This window comes from Drosophila montana, unplaced genomic scaffold, assembly GCF_035044405.1.
Source record: "Drosophila montana isolate Dmon_TW-CO22-7 unplaced genomic scaffold, ASM3504440v1 contig_3216_1, whole genome shotgun sequence".
NCBI lineage: Eukaryota > Metazoa > Arthropoda > Insecta > Diptera > Drosophilidae > Drosophila > Drosophila montana.
Window position 1 is genome coordinate 989,731 of NW_026998096.1, and position 22,991 is coordinate 1,012,721.

Sequence of the window (22,991 nt, forward strand, 5' to 3'; positions counted from 1 at the left end):
ATTGGGCGTGGTTTGGGGCCGGGGTGTGGCAGGGTGGCGCCGAAAAACGACACCAGCTGGTTGCGGCACGCCAGGAATGAACAATGCAAAAGAGGCGGGCGGTCATGCCAACGCTTCTGCCAAGGTGCCAACAGCAAAAATAACAAAAACAATAACAACGTCATCAACATTTTCCTGTCCGCCTCCATCTTTGCCAGCTTCATTCAGTTCAGTCTCCTGTCCTGGCGAGAAATGTAAAACACTTTTGGCATGACAGCTGAAATGTCAGTTAAGCATGAATTGTCCCAGTTCCCTCGCAGCCCGAGCCGAACAACAGTAATCAAATTGTGTCTGCGCTTCTCCAGTTGAATCGGGCTCCAGTGGCCAGCAAGGTGGGCACCAACTGAGCCGAGCTGCTGTTGTTGGCAGCAGTTTCTTTATTTTCATTTTATTTAAACTTGTTGCCTCGGCGGGTTAACTGCGAATTAAGTGAAGCAGTTGCCAAACGGTGTCGGGTTTATGAATGTCTACGGCACAGCGTTGAAAATATATAAGTTTATAGTTTTTGGATTGGTGAACTATTTCTTCTTTTCGTATGATTTTTACGTTTCGTGAGCTCTAGCTTCTGTGCTTTATTTCACTTCATGCTACACGATATTTCGACTCTCCTTGAGAATCGACTTGAGGGTGAAAGGTATATTAAAGGAGAATAAAGTGTTGAATAGTGGTTTCGAGTTAAGGTTCGGCAGTTCTTTAGTCAGTTAATGCAGCTTTAGGTTCGGTACCTGATGGACAATAAATTTGTCAACATGATCATAATATCATCAATATTTCAGATCGACCAGAGACCAATGTCTGTTCTATGTGCAACACTGCGTATACGCAATGTAGCTGAGTGAGTGCTTTGTTTTTGTTTTGTTAGTGCCCGCTGCGGCTGCTGTCGCTGCCATTTCGTTGATAAGCAGATGTTGCAGAAGTCCATACACACACACACACACATGCATATACACAGACACATGCTCATAGAGAGACAAACAATAGGAGCCCCAGTTGACAATTGTTTAGCTGCGTGTGCGTCGATGTATGCTTGTGTTTGCCTATGTTTGTTTATGTACCATCAGTTGACTGCACCTAGTTAGAGACAGTTCCGCCTAACCAGCCCCTAAACATACCGGCTCTAAGCTGGGTACCGACTATAATGCTGGCCATCTATATGCGTGTAAACGTTTGCCGTTTGCCTCTGTTTATATTTGCATACATTTGCAGCGATGCATGTGTGTTTATGAGTGTATCTGCGTGTGTGTGTGTGTGTGGGTGAGTCGTGTATTTGACCGCCTGTTCTTGACATCACTAAAAATACTATACACAACGAATATGTCGAATATGTGCTATTGGCTCGATTGTGAATCGACTTGATGCAGCACAAAATAATAATAGGCCTCGTACACAGGGTCTATGTATTGCATATGTATGTGTTTGCATGTGTATATGTTTAAGTGTGTGCGTGTGTCATTATTTTGTGCGTTTCATTAAATTTAGCAACGTTTTGGGCCCTCTTTAGTGCCGAGTCTAACCAACTATTTATGTCGCTTGTCATGTAACTGCCTCCCACAACTCACGGTCGCACCTACAGTCGCACCCGCACCGCCCCTAGCACCTGCTAATGCGGCTGTTGTTTGTCAAACTTTTGCGCTAGCAACTCCCCTCCAGGCGTGGAGATTTATTTAGTCCGAGTGTATGGCCACAAAACTTGGATTTACTTCGACACAATTGTCAGCTTAGTCACGTTCCACGTTTCTCTCTCGGCGTGCGTGTGTGTATATGGTCTGGGATTTGCACAACGCACACACACCCACACACATCTAGACGCACACACATAGCCTAAGGTACGTTAATACTAAACACAACATATAAAGGTAAAAAGCCAAAGGCACGCGATGCGCATATTTTAGGTAAAAGTTGGCTCTTTTTTTTTGTTTGCTTTAGTTAGGGTTTTGTATGCTAGTTAGTTTCTAACTGTTATGCAAAGACTAAAGCGTATTAGTCCTTTTTGCTGCTGGCTAGCAACAAACTTTGATTCAAGCCAGCTTACATGTTGATACGTGAATGCGGCCCTAGGCTAAATCCAAGTCGCATGCCGAATAGAGAACTCGCCGACAAGTCCCTGTGTGAGTTCCCCACACTGAGCTTCACTTTCTATCACTTTTGAGCAGATTTCTTGGCTGCTGCGTTGCATATTTTGTGGTGCAGTTAATCAAATTTAAAATAGTGACCCACTTTGCTTGCGCCCCTTTTGGGAACGGCTGACAGCCGACTCGATCTGGCCCGCAAAATTCTGTTGGCTTGCAAACCAACTTTGACAGATTTTGATAGTTTTTGTCGAGCTGTGAGCTGAGAGACGAGACGCGACCCGACGCGACGTCGCTTAATTGATTTTGTGGCAGGCAAAGTTCAGCAAACGACGTCGACATCGGTACAAAAACCGCAGGCCAGCCGCTTGCAACGATTTAAGTTCATCATTTTTTTGCCTGGTCGCTCCCTTCGGATCGCCTACTTAGTGGCAAGTGCAGCACCGGCTGTAATCCTATTAGACGCCGGCGGCGTCTGCCACTCACTCCCAGCTAGCGTGTGTCTGCAGCAACATTGCGGTTTTTACTTGGGAGTGAGTAGCTCATGCCATTGCTTACTTTAAGGCTTTAAGCCGAGGCTCGTTTAGCCCAATTGCCAAAGGCGGGCATTGCATAACGGCTACGGAAACTTGGCTACTGGCATCTAATAAATGTCAAGTGACAATTGCCAAAGTGCAATTGTGAAGTACGAAATGTTCCGACTAGAATGGGACTTGGCGGCCGCTTTACAGGCAGCGAAACTTTTTCGGGTGCTGGCAAAAGAATGAAACTGAAATCTAATTTAATGCTATATTTGACACATTTTGAGCATTGCGTGTGGCAAGTTGAAGTTGCAAAAGTCAGCTCACAACTTGCAACTGGGTCGCTCGGCAACGCCCGCTGCCACTCAATTATCGCTGAATAACATAAATTAATGTGAACTACCATGAAAATTGCAAGGCGCTCAAAAGTAGGCAACGCTTTTTCGCAGCTGCGCTCAGGAAATGCAGCAAAAACTTTGAAGCGGCCCAAAAGATGAAGGCCAGACATAACTGACACTTGCCAGCGGCTCATTAAAATTTCAAAGTGCCAAGCGGCAGCCAAAGGGCCAGCAAATCTCATGCCCATCCACCCAATCCATTTGCAGGGCAAACCAAAATCAGGCATCATAACTCTCACTGAGGCAAACTGCGAATGTGCTGGGCGTGCCTTCTTTGTCGTTCAGCTGTGGCATTGTTGTTGTTGCTCTACGTGGAACGCAGTGTTGCGAGGTGCTTGACATTTTGCTAGCGCCCAGCGCTATGCAACACAATTGCCTAACGCCTCGGCCGCAAATGCCGCAAGTGCCGCAAGAGCCGAATCTACAGCGAGGCTCCATTGTCTGCGGCGACTTCAGCCTACAAAGCCTACAAACTTACTGCGCCTGACAAGCAAATTAAGCGCACAAAAGCAGAAAATAAAGCAACTCAAGTTGCGAACGTGTGTGTGTCCGTGTGTGTGTGTGGCTAAAAGAAGCTGCAAAGCAAATCGTAAAAATAGTCGTAGTTTCCTTGTTGCAGTTGCAACTGTAGAGGATGTGTGTGTTGGTTAAAGTGCAGCAGTTAAGCACTTTTGTCTCAATGAGTGTCAACAAGCGCCCCCGAGAATCTGGCGGCACACCCCACACTCACACTCACACACACACGAACACACGCAAACAAGTCAAGTGTGACAGCTTGTGTGGAAAATAGAGAAAAATAATCGCCCTATTAATGAGCCTTAGGCCAAGTGCAACAAGCTGACAGACAACATGACCTGACCCAACATAACCCAGCTCCAGATACTATGCCCGCTTCGGCTATTTAGCTCATGTTCGTGTGCAATCACCCGAGGCGTCTTCTGTGTGTGTGTGTGTGTGTGTGAGTGGCTGAGTGTGTGGAGGGAAGAGCGCTGGTTTGTTGCCACTACTAGATTTACCCTGATAGAGGGTAGTACAATTATGTTATTGAAAGTGTAACGCATAGAAGCAGACAGTCTGACCCCTTGGAGTATGCATATTAGACTGAACTGGCATGCGTGCGTTTCTCTATGGATCGGACCACTATATCATATATCGGTCGAAGATGCTACAAAAAACTTATTGTTTATCAAGCTGTCTTGAACAAACTTTTCTCCTCTTTCTCTTTTCTCTTTATATCATATGTCTCTTAAGGGAAACATTGTTCTGAATTAAAACTGAATTATAACTTCTAAGTCGTTTGTCTAAAAGTGTATTTCAACTTCGGCCTGTTTATCTTTCTTATTTTCACTGCAAACTTGTGCGCTGTACGCCAAGACATGCACATTGGTTTTTCTTTTTAATTATGGGTGATCTGCTTGTTTAAAGCTTAAATTGCTGCAAACTTGATGCTGTTTTTTATTTTTTTTTAATTTGAAATCATGCTGAATTTGCATTTACATATATATTCGCTAGTTGAACCTAATTGGATTTCATATTTGGCCCCATTCCATTGAAGATTGTATTGCGAGGCACAAAAGTTGCCATGCAAACGGAGCAACAACAAAAATGCGCAATAGAAAAAAAAGAATATGCCAAATAGGCACTCGTCATTATGCTCGGCACAGACAGAGCAAGAGCAAGGGAAGCCACGTGAGTAAATATACATAATACAAGGATAACAACAAAAACAACAACAAGAACAACAAAAAACTTACTTCAAATGAACATTTCGCTGATGTCCGCGTCAACGGTGCGTATACATTTCAAGTTTCGCATTTCAACAGACCTGCTGAATGGGGCGCAGGTCGCAACAACTTTAATTGGTGGGACATGAAAGAGAAAATCTCTTTCTGTTGACGGCTCCACTCCAAGCGGAAAGCTGCTTTAAGCGAGCGTCAGAGGTCAAAGGTTTTGGGGTTTTTGGCAGTGAGCTTTGTTTCTTTGGCAGTTGGTTTATTTATTATTCGGTTGCACTAATGGCAAACGGAGCAATTGCGCTTGCCACATGCCGCATTCCACGACTTTACAGTTTCCCTCAATTTGTGTTAATATAATTTAAAAATTTCTGTGCTCATTTTTTCAGCTGCTGCTTTTAGTGTACATTGGAGAGTCGTAAAAGTTGGATGCTCTGCTTTGGCTGGCACTCTTAATTTTTATTTGCCATTTCGAGGGTTGCACACTGACCCTGCCACACACACACACACACCCACAAACACACATAGACACAGCCTGGACAGGGCTTTGCGGAGTTTGAAGCGTGTTCTTTTTCTTTCGTTTTTGAAGTTCACATAAAATTGAAAAGTAGCGAAAGTTTTGAGGGTTAGTTGTTCCACGTCGAAGAACGGGGCCACTTGCGGTTTCTTTTTAAGAATATTTCTGCCAGAACATTTTGAAGAGTGTGCACGTTAAATGTGTATGTTCAAAAAGGAAAAACCATAACAACAACTTTCCTTATGTACGCACAACATTTTTTCTTTAAGCCTAGTTGCTGCTGCAAACTTTGTGCCTGGTAATTATGCGCCGCCGCATGCACAAAAGTTTCCATCTTCTTTGGGGTGCAAGGAACCATGCAAATTATGATGATGACGACGACGATGCCGATGATGATGACGATGATGATGATGATGATGCTGCTGATGTCGGAGGGTGCGACTTTCACGTCTATGCCGGCTGACTGTAACTTTGATCAGCGACTCGCCATTTCCGTTCTGTCATTCTATTTCTTCAATTTTTCAAGAAAATTCTCTACATATTGAACATAATACCTTTCTAGAGATTTGTGTCTGTATGTGTCTCTCTCTCTCTCGCTGTGTGTGTGTGTTACACAATTTCTTGAGTTAATTAAAAAGTTTGCGTTTCTTTGATTTCTGCTCGTATTCGGTACAAAGTTAATTTCCCAATTAAAGTCGGTTAATTGCAGTGCGCTAGGCAACCAGATAAAGCTATGCAGATATGCCAACATGCATTTGAAATGTGTGTGTTGGTGTGCTGCCATTGCTTATGCAACGTTGCAGTGCCTACGCACAGGCGCAGCAGCAACAATTAAAAATAATGGAAAAACATTGCGGCACCAGCCCCAACAACAACAACACACAAAACAACACAGCCAACAACCAACTGGCAACATTACAAGCAAACGCTGGCATTATGTAAAGCAATTAAAATGTAACAGCAGCAGCAGCAGCAAAAAAAGCTCATGGTATAACTTGAGCTGCACACACACACACACAGCTACACACACGCACACACACACAACAAACAAACCGCTGACTTTTAATGGCATGCAAAATGTGTGCCAACCCGCAAGAGTCAGCTGAGAGCAGGACAGATGCAAGGACAGAGCGAGCGAGCGTGAGGGCGAGTCTCACATTAAGCGATGCCCGCCGCTAGAAGTATGCTAGAGAAAGGGCAGCTGCTTGCGGCATGTTGCTGCAACTTGAAGCTAACCCATGATTAAATAAATTGTTGAAAAATGTTCAACAAGCCAGCACACGGCCATTGCCGCTGCCTTCTGCTGCCCTGCTGCAACGTTCGTTCCGCTGACCTGGTAAAAATCTATAAAATGCTGCACGGCTGTAGAATGGCGCCTGCTGTTAGGCAACATATTGCAGTCAAGGCCTCGCTGCGTGCATTTTTTAAATGCTCGCCGCTTCCTTTTCGTGTTGTTGCTCGTTGTTGCCGCAGCGCGGCATGTGGCACAAACGGAAGCTGCTGTTTGGCTCACATAAATAATAACAATAGTGGGACGTTAGGCATGGCAAATGCAGAATGTGGGCGTGCTTGCAGCTGATGTGTGTGCGTGTGTGTTTGTTTGTGTGTGTGGGCGTGGCTAGGCAGCAACACGTGTAACAATCTTGTTACTGCAACCCTCGTGCCCTTCCACAATCTAATGCTGCTCCGCTCCTTGTTGTCCTTTATTGAAACTATTTACGCTGTGTTTACAACTCTGTGTGTGTGTGCGTGTGCGCCTCTATCTATTGTGTTAGGTACACACACACACACATGTAGCTGTGCACCTTTCTGTGTTTGTGTACCTAGGTGTTTTTCATCTTGTTTAAAAATTGCCAACTATTCGGGTTGCCAGCCAGTTCGGTTGCTTACTTTAGCTTATTGGCTTGCAGGCTTTAAAATGAAAGTGAGCAGACCAACAAATCAGGCAAAGTTTGTTTGCTCTCGTTGTAGTTAATTAAATGTAAAAATATTTACTTTCAGTTTGTAATAATAATAAATGAAAGTTTGGCAGGCACTTTAATCAGCAAGTAAACAGTTTAAAATAAACTTCTGTAAATTATCCCAAGTTGAGGTTTTCAACATTGTACTCAATAAATATAGGAATAATATAAATAAAAATTTTTCTCAAAGCTCTTAGTTGTATAGCTCAATCAGCTTTTCGATTCACCCATTTGTAGCCGTTTTCAATATTAATAATGGAATCAAATTTCATCTCCGAATGTTTACTTAAAAAAATATTTTTCTTAGATAATTATATGGTTGGTCAAATGATGATGGTTGAAAAAAACGTGCACGCAGATGTTATTTTTTGCAAAATTCTAACTGCTTTAAAAATCCGACATCATCTGCATGCTTGGTTATCTGAGTGTCGGACTAGCAAACAAAAGATCGCCAGTTCAAGTCCAACAATTTTGAAATAATATTTTCGTTAGTTATAATTGTGATTATTAACAACGAGAAAAGCCTCAACAAATGAAGAAAATAACAATGAATAGGAGTTAATAATTTGTTTGGGTTTTTTCTTTGTATACATTAAGTAAAGAATTGGAAAATTCATTAATGTCAACGTGAATACACCAACTCTATGGCAATAAGTAGCATATCGTTCCCAAATATTTGCTCAGAAATTTTTGGACGGAATTTGTGATCTAGGTTCATGTAGACAGACTTGTGCTAGGTCTTGACTCTTTCAGTGTTGAAGCTTTATAAACTTTATTGAGAGAAAAATACTCTACTCTGCTTAACTAAAGCATGCGTAGAGGTTTGTCTGAAAGTCATTTGAGCTATTAGCTTTTGTTTAGTATTTAATAAACAGTGCTTTAATTTAATAATAATCGTACCTAATGCTCAGAGAACTGCAGCTGATTCCATTTGTTTATGTTGTGAAGCCATTTTTCTCGATAAAAAGCTAAACTTGTTTGGCGATCGGATTATTTGCGCTCAGCGCACAACGCCCGAGAGCGCAATGAGAACGGCGCACAGAGCTTTTAAATAAAGCTTTCGTGTGCTAGAGCGAACACACAAAAGCTCTTTTGCCTCAGTAGCCAGTCGGCAGTTTGGGCTGAATGACGGAAGCGGGTTAATCGCATTTTTGCGGCGGGTTCTTTGTAAAAGTTGGATGTTAGGCAGAAAATTAAGTGCTAAACGTTTTTCGATAACATAATCTGTAGCAAGATAATACGGAAGAACCTTTGGAAGTTCCGAAATACGAAGACCAATAAACAAATGCTCTTTACTCTTTGTAAGCAGCCAAACAAATAGCAGCAGACGGGCAAAGTTCAGAGCGCCATATGGGAACTTTGTCACTGAGCGACGTGAGTAAGCACAATTGAAAGCTTTGGCCAGCTCGCAGAGCAACTGGCACTGCTTATACACTGCTCAACATGAAATTATTTTCACTTTTTGATTTGGCAGTACGAGGATGTGCGCATCTGGGCACCCTGGGGTCACATTGCGGGTCGCTGGTACGGCAACCGATCGGAACGCCCCATTCTGGCCATTCACGGCTGGCTGGACAATCTGGGCACCTTTGATACACTAATACCCTTGCTGCCCGACTACCTGGGCGTGCTCTGCATTGATCTACCCGGACATGGTTGCTCCACACGGCTGCCAGCGGGCATGCACTACAGCACAGCAGAGTTCATGCTTATCATCGCACGGGTCATGAAGGAATACAAGTGGCCAAAGGTCTCGTTGATGGGCCACTCGCTCGGCGGTGTCTTGAGCTACATTTACACTGCACTCGCACCACACACCGTCGATCTAGTCATCTCATTGGACATTCTTTTACCCCCCTTGGAGTCACCTGAGGGTTTAGAGCTTTTAGCTTACTCTTTGGATAAGCACCTGGTGGAGGATGAGCGTGCTGAAGAGGCTTTTATGCGTGAGCCGCCTTCGTACACGCTAGCCCAACTGCGCAGTGTTCTGAGCAAGGGGAGCAACAACTCAGTGCCGCCAGAATTTGCCCAGTATTTGCTGCACCGAAGCGTCACAAAGTCGCAGCTGTATCCGGAGAAGTTCTACTTTTCAAGGGATGGCCGCACCAAGTACTACAATGTATTGCCGGTCAACTCCGCTCTCGCCGCTGAAATGGCGCGACGCATCAAGAATAAGCCCTATCTCATCATAAAAGGATCCAAGTCCCACTTCATTAACGCCAAATCGAACGAGGCTATCAACATTTTGAGAAAGCAAAATCCCCACTTTGAGTACTACGAACTACCTGGCACTCATCATGTGCATCTAATCAGCCCCGAACTATGTGCCCAGTACATAGTTCCCTTCCTGAGACATCATCGCCCGCCCACAGTGTCCAGCTGGTCGTTAGCTGGGGAGGAGCAGAAGCTTAGCACACGGGAGCATCGCAAGGCACAGGAGAACTTCTTTGCGAGGAATCTAAAGCGTCTCAGTAAGCTTTAAAAGCGTAAGGGTGAATAGTATCGTAAATCTATTTGTTAAAAATAGTTGACCCGGTTGACTGAACCTTTCTTTTGGGTCGAAAGTGGGCACTAAAAAAAGGTGCTAATAATTCGAACCGGAAAGGAAACGGTTGGCCAAACTTTGTATAAAAAACTTGAGAAACATAGCCATATAACTGAGCTGTGCAAACGTGACAACAGGAGCCTGCGAAGTTTGGGGCGTCGAACTAATAATCGAGAGGTCGCTGGTTTAAAATTCTAATTCTCAACTATTGTATTTGTTTATTTAATTTGTTATTATTATCACAAAGCAAATGATAATAAAAATAAAATAAAATTAAAAAACAACAAAGATATGCAAAACAACAATAATAAACAATATGTTTCGTTTTTGTTTATTTTGTCTACTATGAGACTGTCCCAATTCAGTGCGTTTATCTAGCGTAGTTTTTATAAATTAAAAAAGATTATTTGTCTTGTGTACAATTGATGCGAATATATAGATGCGTGGTAGCAATTTTAGCGGCTTTGTTTCGGCTTGAAGTTGGGCCGGGCCAGTTCTTCCTGTACAATTTATGAGATTGTGTGTTCTAAATGACTTCATCATTAACACAACTCATTCTTTTCAGGAAATCTACACTCCTGGTATAAAGAGTATCCGTTCGGCATTTAAATAAAATTTAAACTAATTTGTAACACGCTAAATAAAAAATTTAATGAACGAATTTTATACGACTTTGGGAAGTCTATCCCTAAGATCGATATGAAGAAAAGGAAAGTATAAACCCTTTTCAATTATCATCGGCTTCGATAAGGCAAAATAGTGAGCCGGGAAATTTCAGAAAAATACAAATAAAAAGAGCTGTAAACTGTTAAAAGATGAGTGAATCGGGCATTGTTATAGGAACTGCCTATCTAAAGTATAACATCTCATCATGTCGTATGGCTTTTAAATTTCATAAACTTACGCAAACCTTGCATTGAGGTATCATAATTCATTTCATCTGGACGCTTACCTGTAAAAATGGAAATAATTAGTTGTAGCTTTCAGTTGAAAATTAAGTCAGTATATTTAAGAGACTTAATTTTAATACTAAAACATAGCGCTTTTTAATATCTCATATTTACATTTTTTATTCCTTTAATTTCATTATTCAATATGTGTTTTTGGCTGAAGCTTTTGCAATAATTTAATTTGCTGCTTTTTGTGGCTAACCACATTGAATTTTTTTTTGTCGCAGCGCTTGCTGTTGCGACTGTATTCTTTTTATTTTGTATTTTATTTAATTTATTTTGTCTTTATATTACATATTATGTACATTTATTTTGCAACCACTTTGGGGGTTTGTTGCCGTTTTGTCCGTGTCACTCGCAGCAATTACCGCCTCAGATTTACTTTTACAATTTCACAAATTATTATGCTACACTTTTTGCGGCGAGAATTTATTTAGTGTGATATATTTTTGCCATAAATATGGAAATAGTTGAAATGAATGCTGCCATACTAGAAACCAGATTGAAGCGTATTTAAATTGTTCAACTTTCGCCGCTGCAACAATGCAACCCGATTCTTTGTCGCTGAGCAGCAACAAGAGGAGAGGCGTCAATACAATAATAGTTGAAAAATTAATTTAAATGTCTCGCTAATGAATGTTTACAGCGCTCATAATTTGTATGCATATGAAAAATAGATAGGCCCGCTCTGTGGTCCATTGTCATGCTAATCATGGAAAATGAAAATGGAAATCAAAAATCTTGCATAAGTGACAAAAAATTAGCCGCAGTAACCCGATATCGAACCCGAACCTGTACCCGAATCCCCTCTTAACCGCAATACGACAGAGTTTCAGATACGAATGCGATACGAGATTCAATTTTCGATGCGCCGTCTGTCATCTGCATATTAACGGCATAAAATGTCAAATGTCATGTCGCCCGACACTTGCCGCGCCACTTTTTTCACTAATGTCCACATACATATATATATATACATACTATATCTATATGTGTTTGTAACACTATCATTGTCTGTTCACTCTTATCGGAGCGCCGCTTGCGTGAAACTGTGAAATGATTGGGAACTGATATGCAAATTCGTGATGCCAGCCATGGTTAGTAATTGAGAGAAATTTGTGCTGCTGACTGAAATTGACTTTTGATTAATAGGCGACAATTTAAAATGCATTTGGTGTGGAACGCACACAGCGGGGCTTACACGTTGCGTAAGCCACGCCTAATCAGCCAAGCTTCGGCTCACTAGCCCAGGCAACTGTTGCACTCATCAAGCCTCGTTAGCTACACACGGATAAAAAAAAGAAAAGGGGGAACGAAAAGTTTTGGCAGCCGCACATTTGGAACATTTCTGCGTAGGTAGCTTTAGTTTGTGGCGCTGTCGAGTTACCAATTCGAATGCCAAGGCCCGAAACCCAAGACCGAAGCCCCAGCCACGACGAGCGACAAGCGGACAATCAGTTGTTCTTGTTACTGCTTGTTGCTGTTGCTGGCCGTTGCCGCGTACAGTAGCCACAAGCACATGTCCAAAACTTGCAACTTGCAACTGGCAAGAGGCTGGAGACGACTGGCGACTGGGCGAGGTCGCAGCCTGGTCTGAGCATGGACAAAAGTTAATGACTTTAGGCTTAGCGGCGGCAGCAACAATGTGAGGCACATTTCCTTTTTTGTGCTTATGCAATGATAATAAAACGCAGCCTGTGTGCGGCAAGCCAAGAGCGCATAGCAGACATCAATAGAGCGGGAGAGAGAACGAGTATAAATGAAATAAATTACTGCGCAGGCGCAGCGACCACGTCGTTGTCGGCAGCAGCGGCTGCATTCAAACAATGAGCATGTGGCCCGAGCTCTGAGCAATTTGAATGGACGTGTTCCTTGGGCTCTGTGTGTCTGTCGATGTCTGGCTGTGTGGCATGTTGTGGCATGCAACGACCTGTGCCAGTGGCAGTGCCCAATGCCTGTACATGGACCTGGTCAGATCCGCCTCCATGCAGACGCGCATCAGCTACTCCTACGGCTTCATTTGCCATTATCTTCCAGTTGGTTAGTTAGTGCGCTTTAATTTATCGCTGCAAGCATGCGAGCAGGCATCCTCTGGATATGCACAGCAGATATAGCTCGGCTCTGTTCATAATACACCTACTACAACACGAGGCAAGTCAATTGTCCATTTCATTCCTTTGCCGTGCATCAGTTCACGTATCGCTCTCATAAATTTCTGCTATTGTTGTTATTGTTATTGTTCTTGTCTTCTTTCAGAATGGATGCAAATATTAAACAGCCTCCAACCCCAAGCTCAACTCTTTGGCTATGGGCTCCCTGCTTGGCTGTCCGGCTACTTATTTGCTTATTGAGTTTATTATTGTTGTCGTTATCTGAGTTGTTGTTGATTTCGTTGTTGTTGTTGTTGTTGTCGTTATTATTGTTGTTGATGTGTTGTTGTTGATTGTGGTCATTGCTGCTGGTTATCATTATGTTTATTATTGCACTCGCCCAGCTACCTCCGCACGCTGCCGCCAAGATAGTCAGATGCATTAATATGCGCATCATTCTGCGCTAATATTAAATAAGTCCACTGTACGTAAGGAGGCGACGGAAGCAATGCCTCGTGCCCGCTCTGGCTTTGGCTTTGGCATGGGATGTGCAGCTTCAATTGATGTTTAAAGCATGCTTATCAGTTTAGTGTGCTTAATGAATGAGAAGTAATATAAAGATAAAGATAAAGGACTGACTTTGAGCCAGGAAGCTGAATGAACACTGAGATAGGGTTACGTAGGTGGGCGAAAACCATATAGGTCTGATTTGCGAACGTTACGTCATGAATCTGAGCGAGAGGTCGCTAGCTCAAAGACGAGAGAAATTTATAATTGCAAATGCATTATAGCATATTATAAAATTAAAGACTGACTGACCAAAATAAACTGTGCTTTGGATAACAGCTAGCTTGATATAAAGAACATATGGCAAGAGCTTTGCAATTTTTGAGTCCAGTTAGCATGCACCAGTTTCAGTTGCTTCCTGTTGAGCACATTGCTTGCATTTCCTGTCCATGTTTCTTTATCAATTCGACGGCTCATTTATACTAACAACAGCGACTCGGCGCAAGCTTCAAGCTAATGTCGGGCGAATGCCAGTCCGACAAATACAAATGTATGCCAGCTTTATCCGCATGAACTCGAGCTGCCTCTATAGTCCTGTTCGGGCAGGACTTGACTAAGCAGTTCATCAAGCGGGTTGGCCTTCATCAGTGGCAGCGAACACGCCCATACTGGATGTGGATGTTCATTGTTGCTGCCTATTTACCATTTACCACTCGCAAGCTTTTCCACTTCCGGGCAATATACTAAAGCGTTTCCATGCGTAGGTAGTCGAGGATTTGTGCAATACACTTGGAGCCGGCTCGAGTTCATAATCTTGCCACTCAAATCGCTAAGCAGCTCGGCAGGAGCAGCTGGAGCGGCTTCCCTTCTTTAGAGCTGCACTTAATTTACCCTTAATTAATTGACCTGCAGTCTAGTGGAGTCCACACTCTTTCTGTCCACCAGCTGGCCCTACACTCCCCAGGCCCTGGCTCTGCTCTACTTAGTTGCGGCGTTTGCCATTTTTGCAAATGTTTTGTGTGCATGCAAATGGTTCGTTCAGTTGCTCATTCACTCATTCAGTCAGTTAGTCAGGCAGGCAGGCAGGCAGGCAGGCGGGCAGCCAGCCAGTCCGTGGTCAGTTCCATTCATTTCCATGGCTCGCTCAAGTGGCGCTGTGGCCACTCGAGTGGCCTGCCCACTTGAGAGAGCCAAGCCTGTACTGACATGGCCCGACCTGAATTGCCCCAAGCTCATTTAATTTAAATTTGAATTTGAATTTTATATTCATTTATTCGTGCACAGCCAGGGCGCTGTCAGATCGAATACCCTGCAAAGAATGCCCAACTTAATAAAAATTGCATGCCCAATAACTATTTGTGCGTCAACTGTATTTTCGTGTGCTCTGCAGCTTTATAGGGCAACTGACAGTCGTATTTGTTTGTGGCACTCGAAATGCAATTAAAACTTAATAAGCTGCAAGCTTTACAGCAAACTGTCCATCCAACCCCCACCCACCAAACCGACTAGTTAACTATTTCGATTCGTTGTTTATCGGTTGTATTTGCCACTCAATTAATTATTTTACTGCATTCGCACAAGTTTTAAAGCCTGCGGTCAGTTTGAGTAATGTTTAATTAACAGACGAGTCGAATCGAGTCGAGTGTGTGCTGGAAATTGTATAAAATTGGGTCATTCATTGGCCAGCAAAGGGTTTTGCGTTGCTCGAGTGCTCCAGATCTGTTCATATTATGGTAACTAATTAAGGCAAGGCTATGCTAAAAACTAACTTCAATTAACCCCCTTTCCGCTCAGCCACAAACACACACACATAAACACACGCACAGACACAGTCATCTGTGCTTTATTGTGCAGAGTGTCGGATGTGTCTCATCGTAGTCAAACTCATTCGCAGAACACTTAATGCGCACTAATGAAATGTCAGCTTAAGTCATTACTCAACTGCAGCAGCAGCAGCAGCGGCAGCTGAAGCGGCAGCAACAACAAAAGCCAAGTCCAAGCAACAACAAATGAGATTGCTGCTCAACACCGAAACCACAACTAAAGCCCAAGCACAAGCTGGAGCCCAAGTCCAATCCCAATCCCAGTCCCGGTCCCGGTCCCGGTCCCAAGCAGCTACTGAACAACTACTTATAACAAGAATCTATGACAAAGCCAAGGGCGCAACTTTTGGGGGGCTTTTCGCTTGGCTTTTAAATATGACATGCATTTATGAGATTTATGTGTTTGCTATTGCATATGTGTGTGCCTGTGTGTGTGTGTTTGCGCCTGTGCTGCTGCTGCTAAACAAAATGGCGGCCATTGTAATTGATAAGTTTCGCTGTGTGTTGCCGTTATTGTCCTGTCAATGGCCACCATTTTGCTTACACACTAAAAGAGATTGATGATGCTTTGAAGGACTCGCAACGCGGACCCAGACTTGACTGCGACTCTCCGAACTTGCGTAATTGTAGCGGCAAAATTAAATGATGAAAAGTTTTCTTTTAGCATCCAGCAACCCACTTGCCCCACCGACTCCCTCTTGCCCCACCGGCCCTCATGCTTCAACCGACTGAGTGCGACGTCCATTTGATTGATGAAATGATAAATATCTGGCTCTGTCTTTTGCCATCGCCAGCAAGAATTGTTACAAGCTGTGAGCTGAGGGTTGTGGGTATTATTATTGCGTTATTATTAAAGCGTTTTTAATGCTAAATGTCAAATGCAGGACAGATAAGCAGCCCCAGCTGTCAATGCAACGACTACACAGACAGAAAAGTGGGTTCGGGTTGGGTGAAGTGAATGAATGGTGGACATGCGGATATTTGGCGAGCACAAAATACGCTCAAGTGGCTGCCAAAAGAAGAGTCGATCCGGAGGAATCATTACTAAATGAGCATGTTATGGGGCTCCAATAGATAGCTAACTGTCTGCCCGCCTGTCGGTTTGTCGGCCTGTCTGTCTGTCTGGATGGACTAGCTGCCGTCGGCTGAGCTGCAAATCCCACTTAAAATCCGCTCCGTTTACGAAAATGTAATGATGATTAATTACCGACGCAGAGTGTGGCAGTAGCAGCATGCTGGTTGAGGTTTTTTCGGGCTGTCTTTTTTTTCTTCCGGGAAAGTGCTAAGTACGCAACGCAGCATTGGGTGGTGAGGGGGAGGGGTTTGTGTGCGCGCTTAGCGGACGCCTTTCACTCCCGCTGGCCTGGCAGGGGTCATTATCGCGAGAAGGGCCACCAGCCCAAAGCCTGCCGAATAGTTCTACTTCTGACCCACAGATGCCGCCACCCCGAAAAAAACAAAAGTAATTAATATGCCAAACTTTGCGTCGCTGTTGTTGTCAGATCTTGGGTAGCCGAACCGAAGAAATCTCTCGGTTGGGTTCATTAAAACCAAGGTTAAGTCAATGTTGAATGCAGCTGGCATCTGCCTTCGCTTCAACTTTTATTTGCAAATATAGATCGCAATCAGCGAGCTAACCGCAAATATAAAAATCAAAATAATTGAACAGCCCAGCAGCGGGTCATGTGGCCAACGGCTCGTTGTCTAACCCAATCAAATGCTGGCGCTAACTAACCAGCTCTCTGGGGTCTGCAGACCGCATTATGGGTCAATTAAAAACCATTTTCATGCTAATTGCAATGCAACTCGACCCGTTGCCAATGGCAAATCGCGAATTTATCGAATTTATTATAATCAAAGCTCAAAATAATGCATATATAGCTGACACGCGATGCTCGCGCAGCTTGCAGCTCGACACTTGCAATGCCAATGCATTTAAAAATCCATTTACACGGCCCCAGCGCCTGCATCCTCCCAGCTGCCCCCCTCTGCTCCACGAACTAACCAGTTGAGCCGGACAAAACGCTAATTTGTTTTTAATATGCGGCGTAGACATGGATGTGGACATGGTTACGCTGAGCGCTGCCTTAGTGCTTGATTATCTGCTCAAAAATTCATAAGCCGAAAAGTGTTTCGTCGTTAACACCCAAGCGACCGACTAACCGACCGATTGACTGGCTGACTGACTGTCTGAACGGCTGTTCGAAGTTTGGATTCTTCGGCTAGCTCGTCTCGGCCAAATCCTAGGCGCATTGCGGCTTAACAATGTTATTAAAATTAATATAAATGACTTCGGAGCGGCATGGACATTAGCACTGTGGCTCCTCCTCCAACCCTCCTGTACCCCGCCATTGATGACGACCGACACGCCTGTGGTGTGTATGTAAGATGTGTGTATGAAAGGAATATATGTGTATCTATGGGTAGATAGACTGTTGTTGCTCGATAGGCGCTTAACCTGGCGGCGGCGTTTGCTCTTGTTGTTTTTGTAATTAGTTAGCGCTTTGGATGTTGGTAAAAAACTGAACGCCGTTCAATGGTTTCTCTTTTCGTTTTGTTTCTCTTCTGTTTCTGTTATTTATTTATGTTTTTTATGATTTTTTTTATTGTTTCTTTTTGGACAATTTTTACGCTTCTTCAGTTGCGTCTCCGCTGGAAGTTTGTAACGCCTGTCCGTATAATTAATTATGTTCTTTGTACTTTATGCAGAATTCGTAAGGCAATAAACGTTTTTTTAAAACTTTTTTCGAAAGAAGTTTAAAATGTTCATACCCTGTATCAACTGTTTGCCAATCTATACTTCGATCTATATATAAATATATATAATATATATATAATATATAGATATATTTAAATATATATATTCGTATATGATACTGACTATAAGAGCTTAAGAGTTTGAATTTAGAATATAGGTTCTTAATACTATTATATTATATCAAATGCTTTTCTCGAAAAACAGGAAAAGCAATTATGAAAATCTATTCAGTTGCTGAATACTTAAATTTGTATGTGTACATGTATATATTCAACTAATAAAGAATGTAGGTTTAGCTGCGTGTAGGGTATCTGCTAGTCGGACACTCTCGACTAGAGCACTCTTATTTGCGGCTGCTTTTGGCCCTATTCTTGGCTTTTTGTTCTCTAATGAAAGATGATTGCTGTGAAGCGTGAAGAAGTTGCCGGTAACGAGTTTTATTAATTAAAACATAGTAAGATCTTTAGTTTAATATTTGTTGCTGGATCTTAGGGCTCACATAATTTAAGCTGATTACTTGGCTTTTGTCTGATAGAATTTTGATATAACGAGTTCAAACTGTAAATTGAATGCTAATTTCGGCAACTCTGCATGTCTAGCAATGATTACAGGTGTAAACCCAAGGTGTTTACTTAGAAGTTTTAGCTAGGTGTGAATTTATCAAAATTTCTGTTCACAAATTATTATTATTATCTTTTTGGTACTTTGGCAAATGCGCTCAGCAATTGTCATTTCCAGGCAATTTGGCATCTATTGTACTGGTAATAAAAGTTTTCATGCAATTGATTTACCTTTCCATAGACTTTAATTAACTTGAGAGACTTTATCCAAATCATCCCCCAATTTCGTGGTATGTCTGCGACAGCCCGACGTGGTTAATATTCTATTGAAATTACCGATAAAAAGCATACAAAATTCAGGCGGCCGACTATTAATAGAAATAAATTGAACATGAATAAAGTGTATATGGCATATTTGCCAACTTACATATTCATGTGCGATCTAATAATGCCAAAGTTGGCTGACGGACACGACAGACAGTACTCTGAACACATAGAACATCCGTAGAAGGAGCTTCCGCAGAGGCGAACTTCTTATGCAAAGCCACTTAACAAATGGCAATTTATTTGCACATAATTTGTGAGCGCCGCAGGATATTTGCCGAGCACGAATCCTGGCCAAAATGACGTTGACAGCAGCCGACTGGCTGGCAACTTACGAAAATTACAAATTAATTTTCCGAAAATTTGCGCAAAAACTACAACTGGACTGGCGAAAATATGCTACGAAGCGTATGCGTTAGAAGACAACGGAGCATTCCTCCCTCGCTCGACGAGCCCGGATTGCGAAGTAAATGAAATGTATTGAATTGACATAAAAGTCGCTCAAGTTAATTCCCCGGCAATGAAATTGGTGGGCTTGGGTTGCCTGCTTCCCGTTTCCGCCTCCGTCACAAAGACTGCCAAGACGCTCACATGATTACAGGGTTGTTTGGTAGAGAAAAGCCGAGGAAAAAGGAAAATCCATACAACATTTTGGACAATGTCAATTTGTTAGCATTTATTGAATTGTGAATTATTAAAGCGCACAAATTGAAAACGCAAGTGTATGGGGCTGAGCCCAGAGAGAAGCTGCGAATAGTCCACATATGTGTGTGTGAGTGTGTGTAGCTTACAGAAATGCCATATTGTATACATACTTGTAGCACAATACAAGCGCACAAAGGCAAAGTCGATTTAGATGGCAAAATAAGAAAAGAAGCCAACAAAATTGAAGGCGAATCCCATCTGAGGCAAGACGCTGCAGCACAACTTGAATACATTGGGTAGCATACGTTGCAAGTAGACACACATCCTCACATAAATACCCAAGGGATATACACACACAAAGAGAGAGAGAGAGATATTCAAGGGAGCTCATGACAATTAGAGCTATTTGGCGAGGGTTTAAAGAGCAAATGTTGGGGCAGTTCAAAATTAAAAACTGATCAAATAATTAATAATATTGCTGCTGTTCGAATTGCGTATCAAACGGACCGGATACACCAATATGCCCGCCGTCAAAGATGAAATGTGTTTGGCGGCAGCTTCATAAAAGCCAAATCAGGCCAAACCAGCAACACCGCAAACTTCACTTATGGAAGCCTCCCGGTTGAGTGTATTGAGTGCCAAAAATAAATGCCAATGAAAGCGGCAAATAAATGCAAACACACGCACGCACACACACACACACACATCCATACACACACGCACACACACAATGCTCAAATAGATTGAAAGGAAATGCTACAAAATGTGTGTTATTTGTGGAAAGGCGCATGGAGAATGGGTGCGGCTTGTGGCTTCAGTTGTTGCTGTTGTTGTTGTTGTTGTTGTTCTCGCTGCTAGTTCAACAAATTTAATAAGCAAATAGAGCGAAAAGTGCAGATGCTGCGAAATAAGCCGTCATTCAAACGCAATTGCTGAATTCAAAGCTACCATTTTCTTTTTTCTTTATTATTATTATTATTTTTGTTGTTGCTTTTTTGGTTTATTTGTTGTTGTGTGCGGCATGGCAAATCGATAGCACGCGTCAACGGCTGCTCAAGTGGTCCTGGGTCCTGTTCCAGGATATATAGTATGTGCTTGCTGGCCGGTCCAAGCAACCCTCGCTGACATTAACAGCTTTCGTTATGTGTGCAATTTTTCAAATATTTGTCTTGGCTGTTTTTGTACACTTTTTCGCTTCGGTTTCTTTGCCAGCAAACCAAAACAAATGCCAACTAATGTGGAGGAGTGTGCTCAAGGACCAGCTGATATTTGTCACGCACTCTCCCCGCCGCCAGACGCTGGCCCCAGCTTTGGTTCCATTATCAAATCGTTGACATTTATGCCAGAGGCTCGAGAATTGACAGTACTTGATTATTATGAAACAAGCGACGTGCCACGGAGTTGGTTCTGGACTGGAACCGCAACTTGGACTCCAAGTCCGGCATCTGCTCATCCCTTGTACGTGCTAAATTATCACTTGAAGACGAGTCCTTTCATGCTGTGCAATGGCCCGCGGCTTGGCTAAGTTCGCTTTATAAGTTCGTTAGTTAGTTGGTGGGTTAGTTGTGTGGGTGTGTGTGGGCAGCCAGTGAAGTTGAAGCTGCCGATAGTCACAGTGTCTAATTAAGAAAGCTGCTTAAAACAATTGAAGCTATTTGCTTTGAGCCATGTCCTTGTGCATGCCCACAACCAAGAGTGCGGTCGGGTTTTGTGTGCGGTCGGTCAAGAGGCCGCTTCAGCGCATTCAGCGATAAGCCTCGTCAGTGGCATCGACTTCTCAAACACCCATCCAGCCCCAGGTTAACGTAAACCGGCCCACCTTAACTTGAGCCATTGTTGGGGCGTGGCAATTAGCTTAGCGGCACAAATTGGAGTGCGATTAGTCAAGCATAGGCCACACTTTAGGCCAACCGTTTAGAGCTTAAGCGCTCTGATCTGCATGCATCCTCTTCCTCTTCTCCTTGCAGTGTCCTTTATCAACAGTCATTTTGAAAGCGCGCCAAATGTGTCGAGGAAATGCGACAAAAGCAATTTTTGGTAACCATGTTTATGGTTCTGCATGCTTCGAAATGCCAAAGGCAATAAAATAAGCAAGCGCATAAAATGTTTGCCGCATTTTAGGCGCAGGCGCTTGCCACCTCCCCACACCCGAGTGGCCCATAAGGCAACCAAGCTCGCTGCCAAGTGCTGAATCGCCAACCAAAACAAAACCAACAATTACATAAATTATCGCAAAAGTGTCAGCCGAATACAGTTTTTCCCCCAGTTTTCCCTAGTTGCTAGAGCAAGTTTTTCCACTGCATTTGGCGTGCATGTAATAACAGACCATAAAAATCACACTATTAAACAGCAAACCATTGCACAACTATTAGGGATGAGTTATGTAAATGAACAAAAATATTTTTTAGAGCTACAAATTCCGACTGATTCAAGGACTGGCTGTTTGGCTGGCTGGTCCGTCAGTTCGCTGACCCCTCAAGTGCTTGGCCGTTTTAAGGATCTCTTGTCTGCCAGTCGGAATGAAACAAAAATTTCGCCACTGCAGTTGAGTTTCGAGACTTCTTCCACTCGTATTTACAAAAGAATGACAAAGGAAAATGATATGGCCGAGCTTTTTTTCTTACAATCATTTTTCTATCTCTAGCGACTGTCCTTGTCATTGTGACAAGTGAAGTGGCCAGCCCCGCCCCGCCACGACCAGCGCGCCCGCCCCATCGCGAGCTGGCATTAAAAAATGAAAAGCTGCAGTCGTCATTTTCTTGGCATTGCTTCCTTACAGTTCGATTGCCGTTTTAAGGGTTGGGCTTGGAGACGCAGGCTCCACTAGAATGAGACCGCTGTCCAAATATTTTTCTTACATTTCCGTAATGGGCACTGGAATTGTGCGCCGCGAGAGATGCGACTAGTTCCCATTTTTAACAATTGCCCATTTCCGTTTTTAATCAATGACAGCGCAGCGAAACAGCTTCGATTGCTCTATAAATACTTGTCAAGGCGAAATACCAAATTTATGGATTCCAACTAACCCGAAAAAAAAGACGGACTGCATATTATTTCAAATTTAACGCCGATCAATTCTATTGTGCTGAAACTGGGCCAGAGCCAGCAGTATTTTATCCTGCTCCCACTCTGCTGCGATAGTCGCGCCGCTCTGGGCTGGGCATCCATCAATTTTTATGACGCCCCAGTGCATGTCGCTTCAAAAATAAAACTGAATCGGAGCAGGCGAGATTCCAATGCGCACAGCGACCATTTCAGCTCACCCTTGCTGCCAAAATGCAATATACAATATATCTATGTATGCATTGCAGTTGCCGACCAAAATCGACCATAGCCCGCCATAAGGCTGACCCCGTGGCCGGAGGAGCTGCCGGCACACAGTTAGCACCAATTTGATGGCTTTTGCATTGTTATTGCTGCTCCAGTTAATTTGTATTGTGCATAGCACTCGAAAATCGCCAGTTATTGCTGTTGCCCGTCGATCATGGGGACTAGGCAATGGATGCGGTTTTTACGAATTTGAATGCGGATGCGCATCCCAGCTGCATCCT

The 22,991-nt window shown here is 43.2% G+C and overlaps 2 protein-coding genes across 7 annotated transcripts in view; one reads left to right on the forward strand and one right to left on the reverse strand.

Annotated features, from left to right (window-relative positions):
• Positions 1–22,991, reverse strand: part of Ten-m (teneurin transmembrane protein Ten-m) — a 153,290-nt gene that overhangs the window by 64,741 nt on the left and 65,558 nt on the right. The window lies entirely within an intron of this gene.
• LOC135432917 (serine hydrolase-like protein) lies at positions 8,352–10,080 on the forward strand. Of its 2 annotated transcripts, none has more exons than XM_064688813.1 (2): positions 8,352–8,616; positions 8,713–10,080. In XM_064688813.1, exon 2 carries the CDS (start codon positions 8,920–8,922, stop codon positions 9,718–9,720), a length of 801 nt encoding a protein of 266 aa, XP_064544883.1. In that variant the 5' UTR covers positions 8,352–8,616; positions 8,713–8,919; the 3' UTR covers positions 9,721–10,080. The 2 variants fall into 2 exon arrangements, with proteins under 2 accessions (XP_064544883.1, XP_064544882.1); XM_064688812.1 differs by having other exon boundaries at positions 8,352–8,612; positions 8,713–10,078.

Excerpts from the sequence above, each read along its gene's own strand:
- LOC135432917 (XM_064688812.1), top strand. The coding sequence starts at position 8,589 with ATGGGAACTTTGTCACTGAGCGAC. Across the intron at positions 8,613-8,712 it reads GAACTTTGTCACTGAGCGAC|TACGAGGATGTGCGCATCTG; the intron begins GTGAGTAAGCAC and ends TTGATTTGGCAG.